The following is an 18,571-nucleotide window of genomic DNA, read 5'->3' as shown; positions in this document are numbered from 1 at the left end:
AAATTTGCAAAATTGTATCGAAATTGCAATTTGTAGCACTGGATATCATTTTTGACATTGTGGATGTATTTACAATTGTTTAAAAATCTGTAGTATAATATTTAGATTCTCTATTATTCAAATTTTGGAATTTGACCTTTTTGTGAAACAAACTTACGAAAACCGTTGCCATATCTGAAATTTTATTAAGAGTAAGTAGCAAAGAACTAGACATTATTTTCTAATATTGAATTAATTTTGTTGTTATGCCATATAATGAATTCTATTTTAATCCCCTTATTATGACAATTTATAATGAATTCTACATTACCCCCACCCACCCCCTTTTTTCTGACAATTTATAATTCCGACAACAGCCTTTAATGGTTTGTTGTATTTATTGAACTTTGATGCTACACTATTATTCATTGTATTGTGACATTTATTATAAATTCAAGAATGATTAGCCGTTAATGAACAAAAACAATTAAATCGGGATAAATTAAATCATACAGTTTAAGTTCGAACAGAAATATAAAGAAAATTTTCAGTCACAAATACCCAAACATGTGTCTTAATCATAATGTTAAATAGTTAAATTCTAAATAAATCAGCTATTGTTATAAATCTCAGGATACTGTAAATAGTAATCGGAAACTTTTGTATGATTGTACATCAGTTAATTTTATATGTTCATTTTTTATTACCCCCACCCCTTTTAACACATTTTACAAAAGTATTGTCAACATCAGAGTTTTTTCTATAAGCCTCCGTGAATAAAATACCCAGATTTTCAAAGAATAACTTGAACGAGTTACACAGAGATTTTAAGCATAGCATTAACGTCCATCGATTTTTAGCCTAAATTATGGGTATTTTGTTCATACGATTTATTCCTTTATCTTCTTAACATGTATCGATTTCTACTTTATATATCACTAACTAAATCAAATAAATCTCTATTATTATTGTTTTCCCAGATGAATCAAAATAAACATTTTTGCAAATACAAGCCAATGGTCTCTCTTATTTAAAAGAAACTGTTGACTATACAGTATGGACTTTGCTCATTGTTGAAGGTGTTATACACCAGAGTGCGTTCCCAAACTATCGAGAAACAAACTTATAAGTTTACATGATTAATATAGTGTGAAGAAAAGTCAGGTGATTAAGATACCCTGGATAAAAGCTATTTGTTAACTGATGTAATTGAATGCTTGTATCATTGGTGGATATAATTATTTGGTGGATATATTATTATTGCTTGTATTATTTGGTGCATAGTTGACTCATTGGCAATCATACCACATCTCCTTATTTTTATATTGTATTATAAATGTTTTCTTTATGCCAAAGAGAAAATGGGTACATCACGTACAGTTTGTTGTACCGATTGTGTGTCATTCCGTTTAAAATGAGCTCCCGTCTTTTTGGAGAGATCGGTGTTGCCTAATCTAGTTTTTGTTTGTCTATTTTGCCTTTGGTATTGTCTGTTCTTCTTCGACTAACGATTGACTTCATATGTATCTTCTTACTTTTGTCACTTCGAAAACGGGACCGTCTAACACAGAATACCGATTACAAAAAGTTTAGCAACAAATACTTTTAATATCACATACAAAAAATATTATACTTCTTAGCATAACAATAACTAACTTATTGTAACAAGGAATATAAACCTTAAGATGCAATTCTTAATCCACAAAAACAATATTAAACATTGATTTACGTAACTTTGTGAATTTTTATTTCAAATTTTTTGAATTGAAATAAATGTTGCTTATATATTGTTTTTTATACTCAATATATGTCCCGACGAAATGATATAATCGGATAGATAACTCCTATTATTGTTGTAAACTCCTAATATTACAAACAGAAAATCCACATTTTAACCTTTCTTTAGAAGGCTTGACCCACTAGAAACTTTTTAAATAAAGAAATACATGTTTTGGTTTACCTGTGCATGATATAATGCAAAACTTAAACCAACCCTAGAAACACTCTATTCCCAGAAATCTGTCAGCTATGTCTTTTGATTTTTTTCTTGTATTTACATGCCACTAAATAAAACACCTAAGCAAATTAACATCAGTTTCAGAAATTGCTTTTAACATGATCGATTTATCAACTTATAGTGAGCTATACCCGGCTTTGAACAATTAAACAGACTACATCACGGAGATGAAAAGTGTAATTGGGTCGATAGCAAACCGGAAACACTTGATTTAACCATAATAATTCACACACGAGTACCTGCTTGTTTCATTTATTGTTTTTAATTCTACAAATTGTAAAATAATGGTATGATGCTTGAAACAGGAGAAAAGATAAAACACAATGGACCGTCATGACGTTTAAAAAAAACCAATGTGTTGAATATGAAGATGGCACGAGATTTCAAAGATGAAATATCTGATTTCAGTATCAAACTTTTTATATATGCCATCATTCGAAATATTTTGACATGGCGATGAGTCAGAAAGTAACTCGTGTTTTATCAAGACCCAGAAGACAATTGATTATTTGGAAAACAAATGTTCGTAAATCCAAACCACAACTTGGTCAATAGTTATGTTTCCTAGCCATCTGCGGTCTTTTGTGTGTACAAATATATGTATATTTATCACTCATTTTGTTTATTTAGATTTTTTTTGGACAATTTTTTAAATAAATATAACAGGTAGACATTGCTAGTATGATAACGACGAACAGTAAATGAATACAACTTTTCTATAAACGTAATTCTTTTTTTTCCAATTCTGAATGAGTGAAAACATGACGTAAAATTGAAATGCTTCCTTGTCTACTAGAAGTATAGACACCCCGGGTTCCTGCCTCATTCACGTTTATCCAAATCGGCTGTTTTCCCTGTGCACACGTATGAATATCATGAGATCTTTATTTCTTTGTCTGTGTAATATTCTGAAGTCAATAGATATTTTAAAATTGCCATTCAAAATATCTGGACTTCTTTTTAGACCACTTTTGCCGATTTCAGCATTTTCAAAGACGTTAGCAATAATTTTATTAAAAATTGAATTTGACTTGTATTTTACGATCAATAACAATAATCTGCAGGGAAGGATATTGGTCAAAGCAAACAGAAATAGTCATCTAGAAACTATTTGACATATCAAAAAACTATATGCTTTCAAAAAATTCATTTCAATGAGTACGAAAAGTTGACTAAATACGATAGACAATTCTACTATGGACTTTCTCTCTTATTTCAACAGGCTTAATTTAGTCTTTGAACTAAGGTATATATAGATGCTTTGAATCTGGTTATATTAAATGGATACACGTTTCCAATTTAACATACTAGATGAATAGGATCTAATTCTATAGCATGTGCGTAAAAATCTCAAAGTATAGAATCAGATTTTATTTGAAAGTACGTTAACATTCTCGAGACTATATTATAAGATACTGCACAGAGTATAGTTCTTGTTAATTCATAAATAAGATATCTACCTAGGATCGTGTTCTATTTCAAGTTCTACATCGTCACTCGATACCCTAAAACTTAAACATAAACAAAAACAAGGAAACAAATATTTCGGACAAAACTTTTGCAGAAAGTTTGTAATAATAATCAACAAAAGAACGTGACATTTATTAAAATATTTTATAAGAACTGTTACAAATTAAATTCAACTCTGTAGAATAAAATCATACACAACTTATAATTACTGTAATTAAAATTATAACTGTTGAAAATTATTAATGTAAGTTGTGAACACAAAAGGGAAAAAAATTCAAAATGCAATAAAATTTAAATGAGTTTAACAACAATATCTAAGCGTTAAGAAAAACAATGACCATTACCATACAAGATACATGTCACAAAAAGTGTAAATATATATGATGTACTAAGGATTATAAGTGACATATGAAAATAACAAAGGCCAGAGTTTTGAAAAGTGCAGCTTTTATTTGTACAACATAAGTACACTATCTATGCTTAAATCCTGCTCGTAATCTTTTCTTTATAATCAAAATCCTTTTCAAATAATACCTTTCTCGCTAAATTCTACTAGCTTGACCGGCCAAGAAAAAGATGTCGTGTTTTTTTTTTAAATTCACAAGTCGAAAAACAATTTCTTGACTGGTTGTTCACAGATTGACAATGTCAAAAATGATTTTTGCCTTTAAATTGTTTAAGTAGTAATTTGTTTCAGATAGGGTGAAGGTTGGCGCCTATTAAAACGTTTAAACCCGCTGCATTTGTTTGCACCTGTACTAAGTCAGGAACCTGATGTTCAGTGGTTGTCGTTTGTTGTTGTGGTTCATAAGTGTTTCTCGTTTCTCGTTTTTTATATAGATTAGACCGTTGGTTTTCCTGTTTGAATGGTTTTACACGAGTCATTTTTGGGGCCCTTTATAGCTTGCTGTTCGGTGTGAGCCAAGGCTCCGTGTTGAAGGCCGTACTTTTACCTACAATGGTTTACTTTTACAAATTGTGACTTGGATGGAGAGTTGTCTCATTGGCACTCATACGACATCTTCTTATATCTACATATAGCAAATAACTTTACATTTATTTTTAGACCTCAAGGCACTTTGGTTTTAGTATAATCTAATCAGGAGCTGTTAAATTATTCTATCTAAATATTATTTCTGACATGATTATTAGTAAGAATAAGATATTAGTAAGGAGCATAAATACTTCTTGTTAGTTTTAGTAATGTTACCTGTCGTCTGACGGCTGTTCATCTCTAAAACAAAGAGCATTCTTTGTATATTAGATATCAAAAGGAAATAGAGGGAATCATCAGAAACGGAGTAAAATCAGGTCGACGGCGCAAAACACGTCATTCTGTACATGATTCACCCCCATGAGATTCCAACATAGACAGGGTAAGTACCTCCTTCTGTACATGATTCACCCCATGAGATTCCAACATAGACAGGGTAAGTACCTCCTTCTGTACATGATTCACCCCATGAGATTCCAACATAGACAGGATAAGTACCTCCTTCTGTACATGATTCACCCCATGAGATTCCAACATAGACAGGGTAAGTACCTCCTTCTGTACATGATTCACCCCATGAGATTCCAACATAGACAGGGTAAGTACCTCCTTCTGTACATGATTCACCCCATGAGATTCCAACATAGACAGGATAAGTACCTCCTTCTGTACATGATTCACCCCATGAGATTCCAACATAGACAGGATAAGTACCTCCCTCTGTACATGATTCACCCCATGAGATTCCAACATAGACAGGGTAAGTACCTCCTTCTGTACATGATTCACCCCATGAGATTCCAACATAGACAGGGTAAGTACCTCCTTCTGAACATGAATTATCCCATGAAATTCAATCATCGACAGCGTTAGTACCTCATTCTCTACACGAATCACCCCCTGAGATTCCATCATCGACAGTGTTATTACCTCATTCTGTACATGACCCCCCCCCCCCCCCCTCCCCCCCCGTGAGATTCCAGCATCGACAGCGTTGGTACCTCATTCTGTACATACATCGACATCGTTAGTACTTTCTTTACATGGTTCCCATAATGATATGTCATCAACGACAGCGTAGGTATACCTCATGCTGTGCGTGATTCACCCCATAAGATTACATCATCGACTTCGTAAGTACCTCCTGCCGTGTGTGGTTACCCCAATGAGATTCCACATTGAAAGCGCGAAAGTATATCTCCTACAGTTTATGGTTAACCCAATTAGTTTCCACCATCGACAGAGAAAGTATACCTCATGCTGTGCGTGGTTCACCCCCAATGAGATTACATCATCGACAGTGTTAGTATACCTTCTGCTGTGCGTGGTTCACCCCCAATGATATTACATCATCGACTCGTCGACAGGGTTAGTATACCTCCTGCTGTGCGTGGTTCGTCCCCAATTAGATTAGAACTTATGTGACATTCGTGTTTTCCCACAAAAGTATTAAGGTTTTTTTGAATTTAGAGTGCGTTATCGTCTATTTGTGAAATATTTAGACAGACAGGGACACTTGTTCTTTGCATATCATATGAACTGATCAAGTGAACACTTTTGGATCAGACATGAGGCAGTTTGCATGTTGTTTTATACTAGAGTTGGAAATAGAAAATCTGCAATTATTGCTTTTGTCACAGAGTCTTTTTTGCATGGTCAATCTGGTTCAATTTCTAGAGAAACAAGATCTAATATATATAGGGCTTATTTAACATACTTTGAAGAATGTATTCCCAGCTGCAAGAATACCAGTATACAGAATTTTTAAGGGCAATGAATCATTAGATTTATTACAAGTTTTACAATTTTCGATTTTAAAGTTTAGCAATGGCAAACTATGGTCTTCGTAACCCCATCTCAGGTGATAGATTGTTCCCCATTAGCAATGTTTCAGTTAAGAATGAAATAAAATAAAACGTAGATATTGGTCACATCTGATTGGCACCGCTGGAAGAGTATACTTTCAAAACACCTGTGAAGACTGCCTTCCGGTTTTGCAGTACATTAGATTCAAGAAAACTTTTTAAATGGGTAAAAAAGAAGGTCGGGAAAAAGGAGATGATCTTTGCTATATTTTGAGTAAGAATGCAAGTATACATCTATCCAAGGGTAGAGTTTAGAAACGACATAAAACGATACATGTAATTTCATTCATAAAATTTTTGGTAACGATTAAAGTTACCTCTTACTAGTTTGTTGACAAATATGAACACTTTGAGAAGAATTATACTGCATTTGATTTTGAAAATGTTCCTTATACAAAGTGATTTACTTATTGTAATTATGATGACATGAAATCTTGAATAATATGGAATACGTATGATTGATCGGTCAAAGATTCCCAGTTAGGCTACAAGTTTTTTTTTAATCAACTAGAAAAGATGCTTTTGATTTCCCGGCAGTACAAGAATTAAATGATAAATGATTTTCTAGACACTATTGTATCACCAGATCTATAAACATGTCAAATTCGTCAAAACGGAAAACATTATGCAATGAAACTTACTTTCGGAAATTTATATCTAAGCAAATTAGATTCTTGCAGTTTTTCAATATGCTGTCCAAGTATATACACAAAACATTTTCTATTTAGTACTGGAATGTTTTTCTGCAAATATTCCATTAAAGACAGACAACTAATTTTCTTCAAATGATCTGATTTCCTGAGAGGAAAGCTCCATTAGAAGCAGACGACTATTTGATGCAATTTGTTTACCACCAAATAAAGTAAAGTAAAACTAAATAAATTAACAAAATATAAGTCTAGATTTTTTTAAACCAATGGGTAATACACTCCCATTGAAGTGTTATCACTTGGAATTCTATGCGACTGTCATACAATTGAGAGGTTTAGCTAGCTATAAAACCAGGTTTAATCCACCATTTTCTACATAAGAAAATGCCTGTACCAAGTCAGGAATATGACAGTTGTTTTCCATTCGTTTGATGTTTTTGAGCTTTTGATTTTGCCATTTGATAAGGGACTTTCCATTGAATTTTCCGTGGAATTCGGTATTTTTATTATTTTACTTTTTACATACATATGTAATGTAAGCAATTTTCTCGTACAAAAAATCGTAACTAGTTTGCACTGACTGCTTAACTCTGCATGGTGAGTAGTACAATGTAAAGGAAGCGTATAGCAGATTGTGATAAGAATGGATTGGGGTTTAACCTACTGTTGCAAACATAGCGTCCATATCAGTACAAGAATATCTTTGAAAGTATAATTTCTCTTTTTTTAATGTGAAGTGGACCTTGTTTTGTACTAGACCGACGCTTAGTCGGATTTATAATGCTGGTTGACAAGGTAACAGTCCATGGGAAGCCGTATCAACTTACTATTTGTATAGAAAAGGATGAGGAACATTGTTTATTGATAATCAAATGAAACTGGTTCGGATTGTAACGGCAGATTCTGATACCCACAAGAAACAGTATTATGATTAAAACGATGTACTAACAACAACTGATTATATTAGTTACACAGTGTGATTGTGCCCTAATACGATATATTCAGGGTCAGTAAAGTCCATATCACTTAAATAGGCCACTTTAGTCTGAATGCCATTGACACTAAAATATATGATATATTAGTTTCTCTAAACAGAAATTACACACATTCAATATCAAAATATGAAAATTATAGCAATTATTATAATACATTGATCAGGTTCGTCTTTGTTGTCTTTATATTGATCGGAGTAATCAAATCAGCCCGCATATTGTGTTTAAATATACAATATATATCGATACCAAGTTACGGCATCATATTTCCCCACCTATTTTATGTCGAGATCAATTAAAAACTACCTGCTATGAAATATTGGAAGATTTTGAGACGATAAAAAAGGCATATTTGGTGATACTTGAAACTACATAGTCTGATAAATTGTATGCAGATAGATATAGCAATGTCAGAAATCATAGTCTGACTGATTAGTAAAGATTCGACTGCAGTTATCTGGTCATTAATTTTAAGATTGTAGTCTGCGTGATAAAAACCTTAGTTAAAAGAATTGCAAACATCTTCTTTATATGAATTAATCTGTAATTTGTTAAAAATACAGATAATTGGAGCGAACATAAAACAGGAAGTTATGTATGTACTGTCGTTTTATCAGGTCAGTACAACTGGAACAATTCTTCTATAATACCAATAATAATGATTCTATTTTAATCTTGTAAAATATGAACGAGGAAACAAAAGTGATGTGAAAAGGAATGCTGTTTGGGTGTACAAGAGACATTACAAGAGAAAATAAACCAAGGAAATAAATCAGAGGATCATCACATTTATTGGCTTCCATGTCAGATGTTTATCACCTGAACATATACACCAAGTCAAATGTTCTACCTCCTGAGCATAAACACCACGTCAAATGTTTTACTTCTTGAGCATAAACACCAAGTCAAATTTTCTACCTCCTGAGCATAAACACCACGTCAAATTTTCTACCTCCTGAACATAAACACCACGTCAAGTGTTCTACCTCTTGAGCATAAACACCACGTCAAATGTTCTACCTCCTGAGCATAAACACCACGTCAAATTTTCTACCTCCTGAGCATAAAACCACGTCAAATGTTAGACCCCCTGAGCATAAACACCAAGAAAAATGTTCGACCTCCTGAGCACAAACACCAAGAAAAATTTCGACCTCCTGAGTGTATACACCAATAAAAATGTTCGACCTCCTGAGCATAAACACCACGTCAAATGTTCTTCCTCCTGAAAATAAACACCAAGTGAAATGTTCTACCTCCTGAGCATAAACACCACGTCAAATGTTCTACCTCCTGAGCCTGATCATAAACACCACGTCAAATATTCTACCTCCTGAGCATAAACACCATGTCAAATGTTCTACCTCCTGAGCATAAACACCACGTCAAATGTTCGAATTCCTGATCATAAACACCAACAAAAATATTCTACCTCCTGAGCACAAACACCAAGTCAAATTTCGACCTCCTGAGCGTATACACCAATAAAAATGTTCTACTTCCTGAGCATATACACCACGTCTAATTTCGACCTCCTGGCCGTATACACCAATAAAAATGTTCTACCTCCTGAGCATATACACCACGTCAAATTTCGACCTCCTGGCCGTATACACCAAGAAAAATGTTCTATTTCCTGAGCATATCCACCACGTTTTTCTATCTTCTGACCATATACACCAAGTCAAATTTTCTACCTCCTGAGCATATACACCAAGTCAAATTTTCTACCTCCTGAGCATAAACACCAAGTCAAATTTTCTACCTCCTGAGCATAAACACCAAGTCAAATTTTTTAAGGGAGGGTTGACTGCTCACAAACATGTTTAACCCCGCCATGTTCTTTATGTACCTGTCCCAAGTCAGGAGCCTGTAGTTCAGTGGTTGTCGTTGGTTCATGTCTGTCATATTTGTTTTTCGTAAAGTCTTTTGTTATAGATTAGGCCGTTAGTTTTCTCATGTTTTATATTTTTCATGTTGGGGCCTTTTATAAGCGACTATACGGTATGTGTTTTTTCTCATTGTTGAAGGCCGTACAGTTGCCTTTAATTGCTTTCCTCCAACTCATTTGAATTGTGGTGGATAGTTGTCTCATTATTTCCTTATTTTTATACAAGTCAAGTCTGAGCATATACACCAAGTTAAAAATACCACCTCCTGGATATATACACCAAGTATAATTTTCTACATCCTGGGCATATACACCACGTAAAAAATTCAAATCCATATTCACTAAGTCAAATTTTAAGCTGCTGTGCATATACTGTAAGTTAAAATTGTATCTCCTTAGCAAATACATATATATATATATGTGAAGTATTACATTAGGAGGGAAAATATTGAAAGTACTATAATGAAAACATCAATATCATATTGTTGTTGTATTTAATATTATTTTGAACTATTATGATTATAGTAATGACAAAATCAACTTACTCACGAAACATCGTTGTAGATAATTATAGATAGCGAATATATAGGAGGGGAATGGAGTGTAAGATAAATGAAGGACATAAATAGATATTTGAACACGTTAGTGAAACAAAAACGAAAACGATTCAAAACTCAATAGGGGACATGTGATAATTGTCAATTCAAAACTACAGTTCATTGTTACCTTACAGAATTATACTCACATTAAGATAAGTACTTTACATATTGACATGATGAATATTATAAGTAAATGAATCATTACCTTTTGTAAATAACTTGGGATCAAATAGCTCGTCGCCAGAAAAACACAGTATAAGCCTTTACATGGAAGATATCCATTGATTAATCCTCCGAGTACATAATTCCCTCAATAAAAAATCACATTCAACACTGTTCACATAAGTTCATGATATCATAAGTTTCCGGTTTTTTGCTTTTTAATAAAAAAAAAATACACGAAATTTGACACTAAGCAATTAGGCTTGAATAGCCTTTATGTGTTTGATGTGCCGAATACGTTCGGAACCATCGATCGCAAACCAGTGTGCTAAAACATTGGTTTTCTGCTGGTAGATATTGTATTATTAATGAATCCTCAATATATTAGTAGCAGAAGACAGTATTACTGAAAATCTCCAGGAAATAAAACTAAAGATGAAATGACGAAAATAATTCTTAGTAAATATTCTGTTATTATTTACTTTTCAGTTCACGTGACGAACAATGATCGGATGAGGAGCTTAATTATTGGAAAACAGTTGTGTGATGCGATTAATCGATTTTTACAATCCAATCGATCGCCAAAATCAGTCAAAGGACAAATAAATATTGTCACGTGGTACACAAATTAGATATTTAATAATTAAATATGGTATTACCCAATTGTCATGGTCTGTCAGGACCATCTGTTCTTCGATAGATTTACATATTTATACTTAATATGAAAAAAGAGGGAAAATATTCCATACAATGAAGGAATTTTGTGTTTGGACTGATGATGAAACGGTCATGCCTTAATTCAATGATAGCAGAATAATTTATTGTAATATCAGTCTATTTCAAATGTATTTATTAACATATAGATTTGTCAAATCCCCAAATAAGTCATAGTCACTGCACGCTCTACTTTGTATACTATTGTGTCATATATATCATTCTGAATGACTGCACTATTTGCCACTGAACATTTAAGCTATCATCATCAATTAAATTACATAATAATTTCTATCCATTAAGAACACATCGGCACACATACCTACATCAAACTAATATCCCGTATTATTTCGATGCCAATCTTTTGTTAATTTTCATAGAAATTCTTTCTTCAGTTTTTTGGGTTATTAATTAAGATTGATCGTACTCGCATGTTCATGTGCTTTGTGACTGTAGATGAAAATTTTCATTAAACATACAATTTGCCGCTGGACGTAAAGTAAACAACAGTCATTCATCAATCTGTGTTACACCTGCGTAAGATTTTGCATGTAATGTGGAAGACTGAATAGGGAATTAATAGAAGGAATTGAAGACCCCATTTTTATGTACTCTGAATAGGGAATTAATTGAAGGAAGACCCCATTTTTATGTACTCTGAATAGGGAATGAATTTAAGGAAGACACCATTTTTATGTACTCTGAATAGGGAGTTAATTGAAGGAAGACCCATTTTTTTTGTACTCTGAATAGGGAATGAATTTAAGGAAGACCCCATTTTTATGTACTCTGAATAGGGAATTAATTGAAGGAAGATCCCATTTTTATGCACTTCAGACAAATTAACTCTACTTTTCTTTCTAAACCTTTCATATGGGTTAAGTATGCTGTGCGTTCCCTTGATAATGATAAAGACAAACTTAATAAGTAATTATCATGCTCCAACTGTGATATCGATTTCTGATGATGAAATTGACATTTAGGTTAATTTACATCAATAACATAACAATGTTACTGATAAACACAAATGAATATGAAGTAATATAGTTCTATATGAGGAATCCCGTTGGTCAGGAAGTATCTGTTCAGCTGCTTGTAAAGCAAAAGGTCATCATAAACAAACCGAAACAAGCATTATGGAGAATAACTGAAGACCAGATAAAGATAGTTCCGGTCAGAATTAGAAATAAAAAAAGAACAGGTCACGAACCAAAAGCCTTAAATATTTCTACAATAAAATACTCTCTATTACAAAACGAAATTCAGTAATATTTAATTTCTTATTTTGATCCCTTCATATGTCAGAAGAGCGAATTCAAAGCTTCAATGAAAAAAGATTTGAAACTGTGAAATTACGTGTACGTTCACCATTAACGAAATGATTTTTGTTCTAGCAAACATCTGCATATATTGACTGCACGAACGTTCAAAGTGTAGATTTAAAAAAACATAAACAATCACAGCACAGAAGCAATCAGAAAACATTGTCAAAAATCAATTCTTGGTAATATTTTATTCCAAACAAAAAGAAATGACATTTTACAGTCATACTTAATTTATTTATTTACACCGTAAACCAAGAATCAATGAAGTCATTCAATCACAAATTTATTGCCATTTTATTCAAAGATTTTTATTCGTTGTCATATCTAGATTTTCAGTATCAAATAAAAGTAAATGTCAAGCTCACCGACATCAAATAAAAATGTCTGTATTATCGATACATTGTACATTCTGTTGTTTTCTTTGTTCGAATTGAGATAAACGAAATGTTCAGTGTTTATCCATGGCTTAGGAAAACAAAATGAAATTATATTTATATCGAAAATGTAGCTCAAGTCAATTACACAACAGAGATGTGAATTTAACTCGAAGGAAAACGATTTGGCTGTCAGTATGCACAATCTTAATGTTCCCATTTCCTCCCAAACTATTCTTAAAAGTACAATTAAAACCCTTTGGAATAAAACCATTAATTCATAGCCCCATTGCTTTCTATGTTAAATTCTGCAATTTCAAGCACTAATGGGTACTTTGACTTAAATTCAAATAAAGTGGCAGTCATTTCATGTCAAAACAATACCTTATCCTGACTTGTGCTGAAAAATTCAACATATCTTAAATTGCATATTAGAGAGCACTGGTTCTCGGAAGTTTGGTAGGACAAAAACAGGCACTTCTCAACTGAACAACAGAACAAATGCCCTTCTATTTTAATTTCATACATATTTTTTATTATTCAAAAGAAACTTTCAACAATGGTTCTACAGTTCTCCCAAATCCTTAAGCTTTCATTTGGTACCAAATTTACCCAAATATTTTACTTATAGACAAGGTACAGCCATGCGTAGGAACTATTTTGCTTAACATATATACTACTTTCTTGTATGTTCTTTCTAACCGAGCCCAAATTAGTGGTTCTATATCTTTTCAGATACCATCCATAACTATACATACACGCTAGGACCAAAACGTCAAAAACGATACTAATATTCTAGACGACTTAAAAAAATGGTGGATCCAACACTCCCTTCAAATTAACCCTTCCTGGACTGACAATTACATAGATTTGAAGTTTCATTGGAGCATAAACGCGTTGATCGAAGCACATTTTGTATGAAACGTAGAAAACGCTTCATACTAAAACAAAAGTGCGGACGATCAACGCTTTTACAACCCTATATAGCTTTCAATTCTTATAATTACATGTATATGCTACGATTATAAAATAACGGAGTATAGCAAGATTTTCGTTTGTCTTTTCCATGCACTGTAGTGACGTTGTCATGGGAAGCACGTGCAGTCATGAATGTTGAATTTTATTGAGAAGTAAAATTTGATTTTGGAATGCTTCGCGATTGCTCTCAGCCAATCAAAAGTACGATTTCTTCTGAAACTTACATGTAATGTTATTATTTCAGTATAAATATTAGATATAAAAATCCTCATAAAGTTATTCTTCTTACGGTATCAATTATCACTTTAGAAAAATCCTGGCAAACGATACAAACGACCATTACGGACTAACCCATGGCGGTACCAACACTCACTGCAAAATAACTCATAGCTAGTAGATTTCTACAAACTCATATAGAGGTACCAAATAATCAACTAAGAATAATGCTTAGCTTACAGAAACAAACAACAACAGACAATCGACACAGACAATAATCTTGCTAGAAAGTTGACATCTATCACCGTACTACCTTGAGTTAGTCTGTGCTGGTTTGTATGTGTTTGTTAGACAGATAATAGTATGTGTTGATTGTTGGTAATACCTTGAGTTTGTGCTAACCAGGATGATAGTCCTTGGTAATTTCAGTATTTTTCTCATCCGGCTGATAGTCTGTGGTAATTGTATAATTTCTGTTAACCATTGCTTTCCTTTATTTATAAGACGGGTGATTATAGAGGATAGTCTACGGTGATTGTTTGTAAATGTTAGCCAGATGATGGTATGTGGTAATGTTTGTAAACGTTAGCCAGATGATGGTCTGTAGTAATGTTTGTAAATGTTAGCCATAGGATGGTCTTTAGTGATGTTTGTTAATGTTAGCCAGATGATGGTATGTGGTAATGTTTGTAAACGTTAGCCAGATGATGGTCTGTAGTAAAGTTTGTAAATGTTAGCCAGATGATGGTCTGTGGTGATGTTTGTTAATGTTAGCCAGATGATGGTATGTGGTAATGTTTGTTAATGTTAGCCAGATGATGGTCTGTAGTAATGTTTGTAAATGTTATCCATAGGATGGTTTGTAGTAATGTTTGTAAATGTTAGCCAGATGATGGTCTGTGGTGATGTTTGTAAATGTTAGCCAGATGATGGTCTGTGGTGATGTTTGTAAACGTTAGCCAGATGGTGGTCTGTGGTAATGTTTGTTAATGTTAGCCAGATGATGGTTTGTAGTAATGTTTGTAAATGTTAGCCAGATGATGGTCTGTGGTGATGTTTGTAAATGTTAGCCAGATGATGGTCTGTGGTGATGTTTGTAAACGTTAGCCAGATGGTGGTCTGTGGTAATGTTTGTTAATGTTAGCCAGATGATGGTATGTGGTAATGTTTGTAAACATTAGCCAGATGATGGTCTGTAGTAATGTTTGTAAATGTTAGCCATAGGATGGTCTGTAGTGATGTTTGTTAATATTACCCAGATGATGGTATGTGGTAATGTTTGTAAACGTTAGCCAGATGATGGTCTGTAGTAAAGTTTGTAAATGTTAGCCAGATGATGGTCTGTGGTGATGTTTGTTAATGTTAGCCAGATGATGGTATGTGGTAATGTTTGTTAATGTTATCCATATGATGGTTTGTAGTAATGTTTGTAAATGTAAGCCAGATGATGGTCTGTGGTGATGTTTGTAAATGTTAGCCAGATGATGGTCTGTGGTGATGTTTGTAAACGTTAGCCAGATGGTGGTCTGTGGTAATGTTTGTTAATGTTAGCCAGATGATGGTTTGTAGTAATGTTTGTAAATGTTAGCCAGATGATGGTCTGTGGTGATGTTTGTAAATGTTAGCCAGATGATGGTCTGTGGTGATGTTTGTAAACGTTAGCCAGATGGTGGTCTGTGGTAATGTTTGTTAATGTTAGCCAGATGATGGTTTGTGGTAATGTTTGTAAATGTTAGCCAGATGATGGTCTGTAGTAATTTTTGTAAATGTTAGCCAGATGATTGTCTGTGGTGATGTTTGTAAATGTTATCCAGATGATGGTCTGTAGTGATGTTTGTAAATGTTAGCCAGATGATGGTCTGTAGTCAACAACAATCACCACCGAAGATCATTTGGATATCGAATACACACAATCACCACAGAATAACATCTAGCTATCAGATACACACAATCACCACAGAATAACATCTAGCTATCAGATACACACAATCACCACAGAATAACATCTAGCTATCAGATACGTACAATTACAACAAAATATCATCAAGCTATCACCACAGACTATTATTGGGCTACGAAATACAAGACAACCATTGACTACTATCTGACTAGCAATATCAATTACCACAGAATATCGTCTGGCTTACAATTACAGACAATGACCACGGATTATCATCTGGCTCAGATACACACAATCACAACAGACTATCATCGGGCTAACAGATACAAACAATTATCACAAAATATCATCTGGCTAACAGATACAAAAACCCAACACAGAATATCATATGCCTAACAGATACAAATAATTACCACAGAATATCATCTGGTTAACAGATACAAATTATGACACACATAATATCATCTGCCTAATAGATACAAACAATCACCGCAGATCATCACCACAGAATCAGAATATTATCTGCTAACAGAAACAAACAATCACCGCAAACCATCAACAGGCTAACAGATACTAGAAATCAACACAGAATATCATCTGCCTTACAGATACAAACAATAAAAACAAACTATCACTTGACTAACAGATACAAACAATAATCACAAGATATCACTTGGCTAACAGATACAAACCCAACAGACTATCATCTGGCTGACATATAAAAAAAAATCACCACAGACCATCATCTGACTATTATTTACAAACATTACCACATACCATCATCTGGCTAACATTTACAAACATTACCACAGACCATCCTCTGACTGACATTTACAAACATTACCACAAACCATCATCTGGCTAACATTTACAAACATTACCACAGACCATCATCTGGCTAACTTTCACAAACATTACCACAGACCATCATCTGGCTAACATTAACAAACATCACTACAGACCATCATCTGGCTAACATTTACAAACATTACTACAGACCATCATCTGGCTAACGTTTACAAACTTTACCACATACCATCATCTGGCTAACATTTACAAACATTACCACAGACCATCATCTGGCTAACGTTTACAAACATTACCACAGACCATCCTCTGACTGACATTTACAAACACTACCACAAACCATCATCTGACTAATATTAACAAACATCACTACAGACCATCATCTGGCTAACAATAACAAACATCACCACAGACCATCATCTGGCTAACATTTACAAACATCACTACAGACCATCATCTGGCTTACATTTACAAACATCACTACAGACCATCATCTGGCTAACATTTACAAACATCATTACAGATTATCATCTGGCTAACATTAACAAACATTACCACAGACCATCCTCTGACTGACATTTACAAACACTACCACAAACCATCATCTGACTAACATTTACAAACATTACCACAAACCATCATCTGGCTAACATTAACAAACATCACTACAGACCATCATCTGGCTAACATTTACAAACATCACTACAGACCATCATCTGGCTAACATTTACAAACATCAATACAGACCATCATCTGGCTAACATTTACCATCATCTGGCTAACATTTACAAACATTACTACAGACCATCATCTGGCTAACGTTTACAAACATTACCACATACCATCATCTGGCCAACATTAACAAAGATCACTACAGACCATCCTATAGCTAACATTTACAAACATTACTACAGACCATCATCTGGCTAACATTTACAAACATTACCACAAACCATCATCTGGCTAACATTAACAAACATTACCACAGACCACCATCTGGCTAACGTTTACAAACATTACCACAGACCATCATCTGGCTAACTTTCACAAACATTACCACAGACCATCATCTGGCTAACATTAACAAACATCACTACAGACCATCATCTGGCTAACATTTACAAACATTACTACAGACTATCATCTGGCTAACGTTTACAAACTTTACCACATACCATCATCTGGCTAACATTTACAAACATTACCACAGACCATCATCTGGCTAACATTTACAAACATGACCACAGACCATCCTCTGTCTGACATTTACAAACACTACCACAAACCATCATCTGACTAACATTAACAAACATCACTACAGACCATCGTCTGGCTAACAATAACAAACATCACCACAGACCATCATCTGGCTAACATTTACAAACATCACTACAGACCATCATCTGGCTAACATTTACAAACATCACTACAGACCATCATCTGGCTAACATTTACAAACATCATTACAGATTATCATCTGGCTAACATTAACAAACATTACCACAGACCATCCTCTGACTGACATTTACAAACACTACCACAAACCATCATCTGACTAACATTTACAAACATTACCACAAACCATCATCTGGCTAACATTAACAAACATCACTACAGACCATCATCTGGCTAACATTT

The 18,571-nt window shown here is 33.7% G+C and overlaps 1 protein-coding gene across 11 annotated transcripts in view; it reads right to left on the bottom strand.

Annotated features, from left to right (window-relative positions):
* The window catches only part of LOC127730732 (voltage-dependent calcium channel type A subunit alpha-1-like), a 213,932-nt gene that overhangs the window by 112,025 nt on the left and 83,336 nt on the right, over window positions 1–18,571 (bottom strand). For 9 of the 11 annotated variants that reach the window (XM_052239259.1, XM_052239253.1, XM_052239250.1 and 6 more), the window contains exons 3-4: window positions 4,677–4,700; window positions 3,457–3,507 (exon numbers count right to left, since the gene is read on the bottom strand). The exons of 1 other annotated variant lie outside the window; for it this stretch is intronic. In XM_052239259.1, coding sequence (XP_052095219.1) covers window positions 3,457–3,507; window positions 4,677–4,700 — 75 coding nt within the window. Of the gene's footprint in view, window positions 1–3,456; window positions 3,508–4,676; window positions 4,701–10,662; window positions 11,177–18,571 lie in introns of those variants that run through there. One more of the 11 variants, XM_052239261.1, reaches the window with a different exon arrangement.

The sequence above is a fragment of the Mytilus californianus genome, unplaced genomic scaffold, assembly GCF_021869535.1.
Source record: "Mytilus californianus isolate M0D057914Y unplaced genomic scaffold, xbMytCali1.0.p SCAF_2, whole genome shotgun sequence".
NCBI classification, from domain to species: Eukaryota; Metazoa; Mollusca; class Bivalvia; order Mytilida; family Mytilidae; genus Mytilus; species Mytilus californianus.
This window is presented reverse-complemented; position numbering and strand designations above follow the sequence as displayed.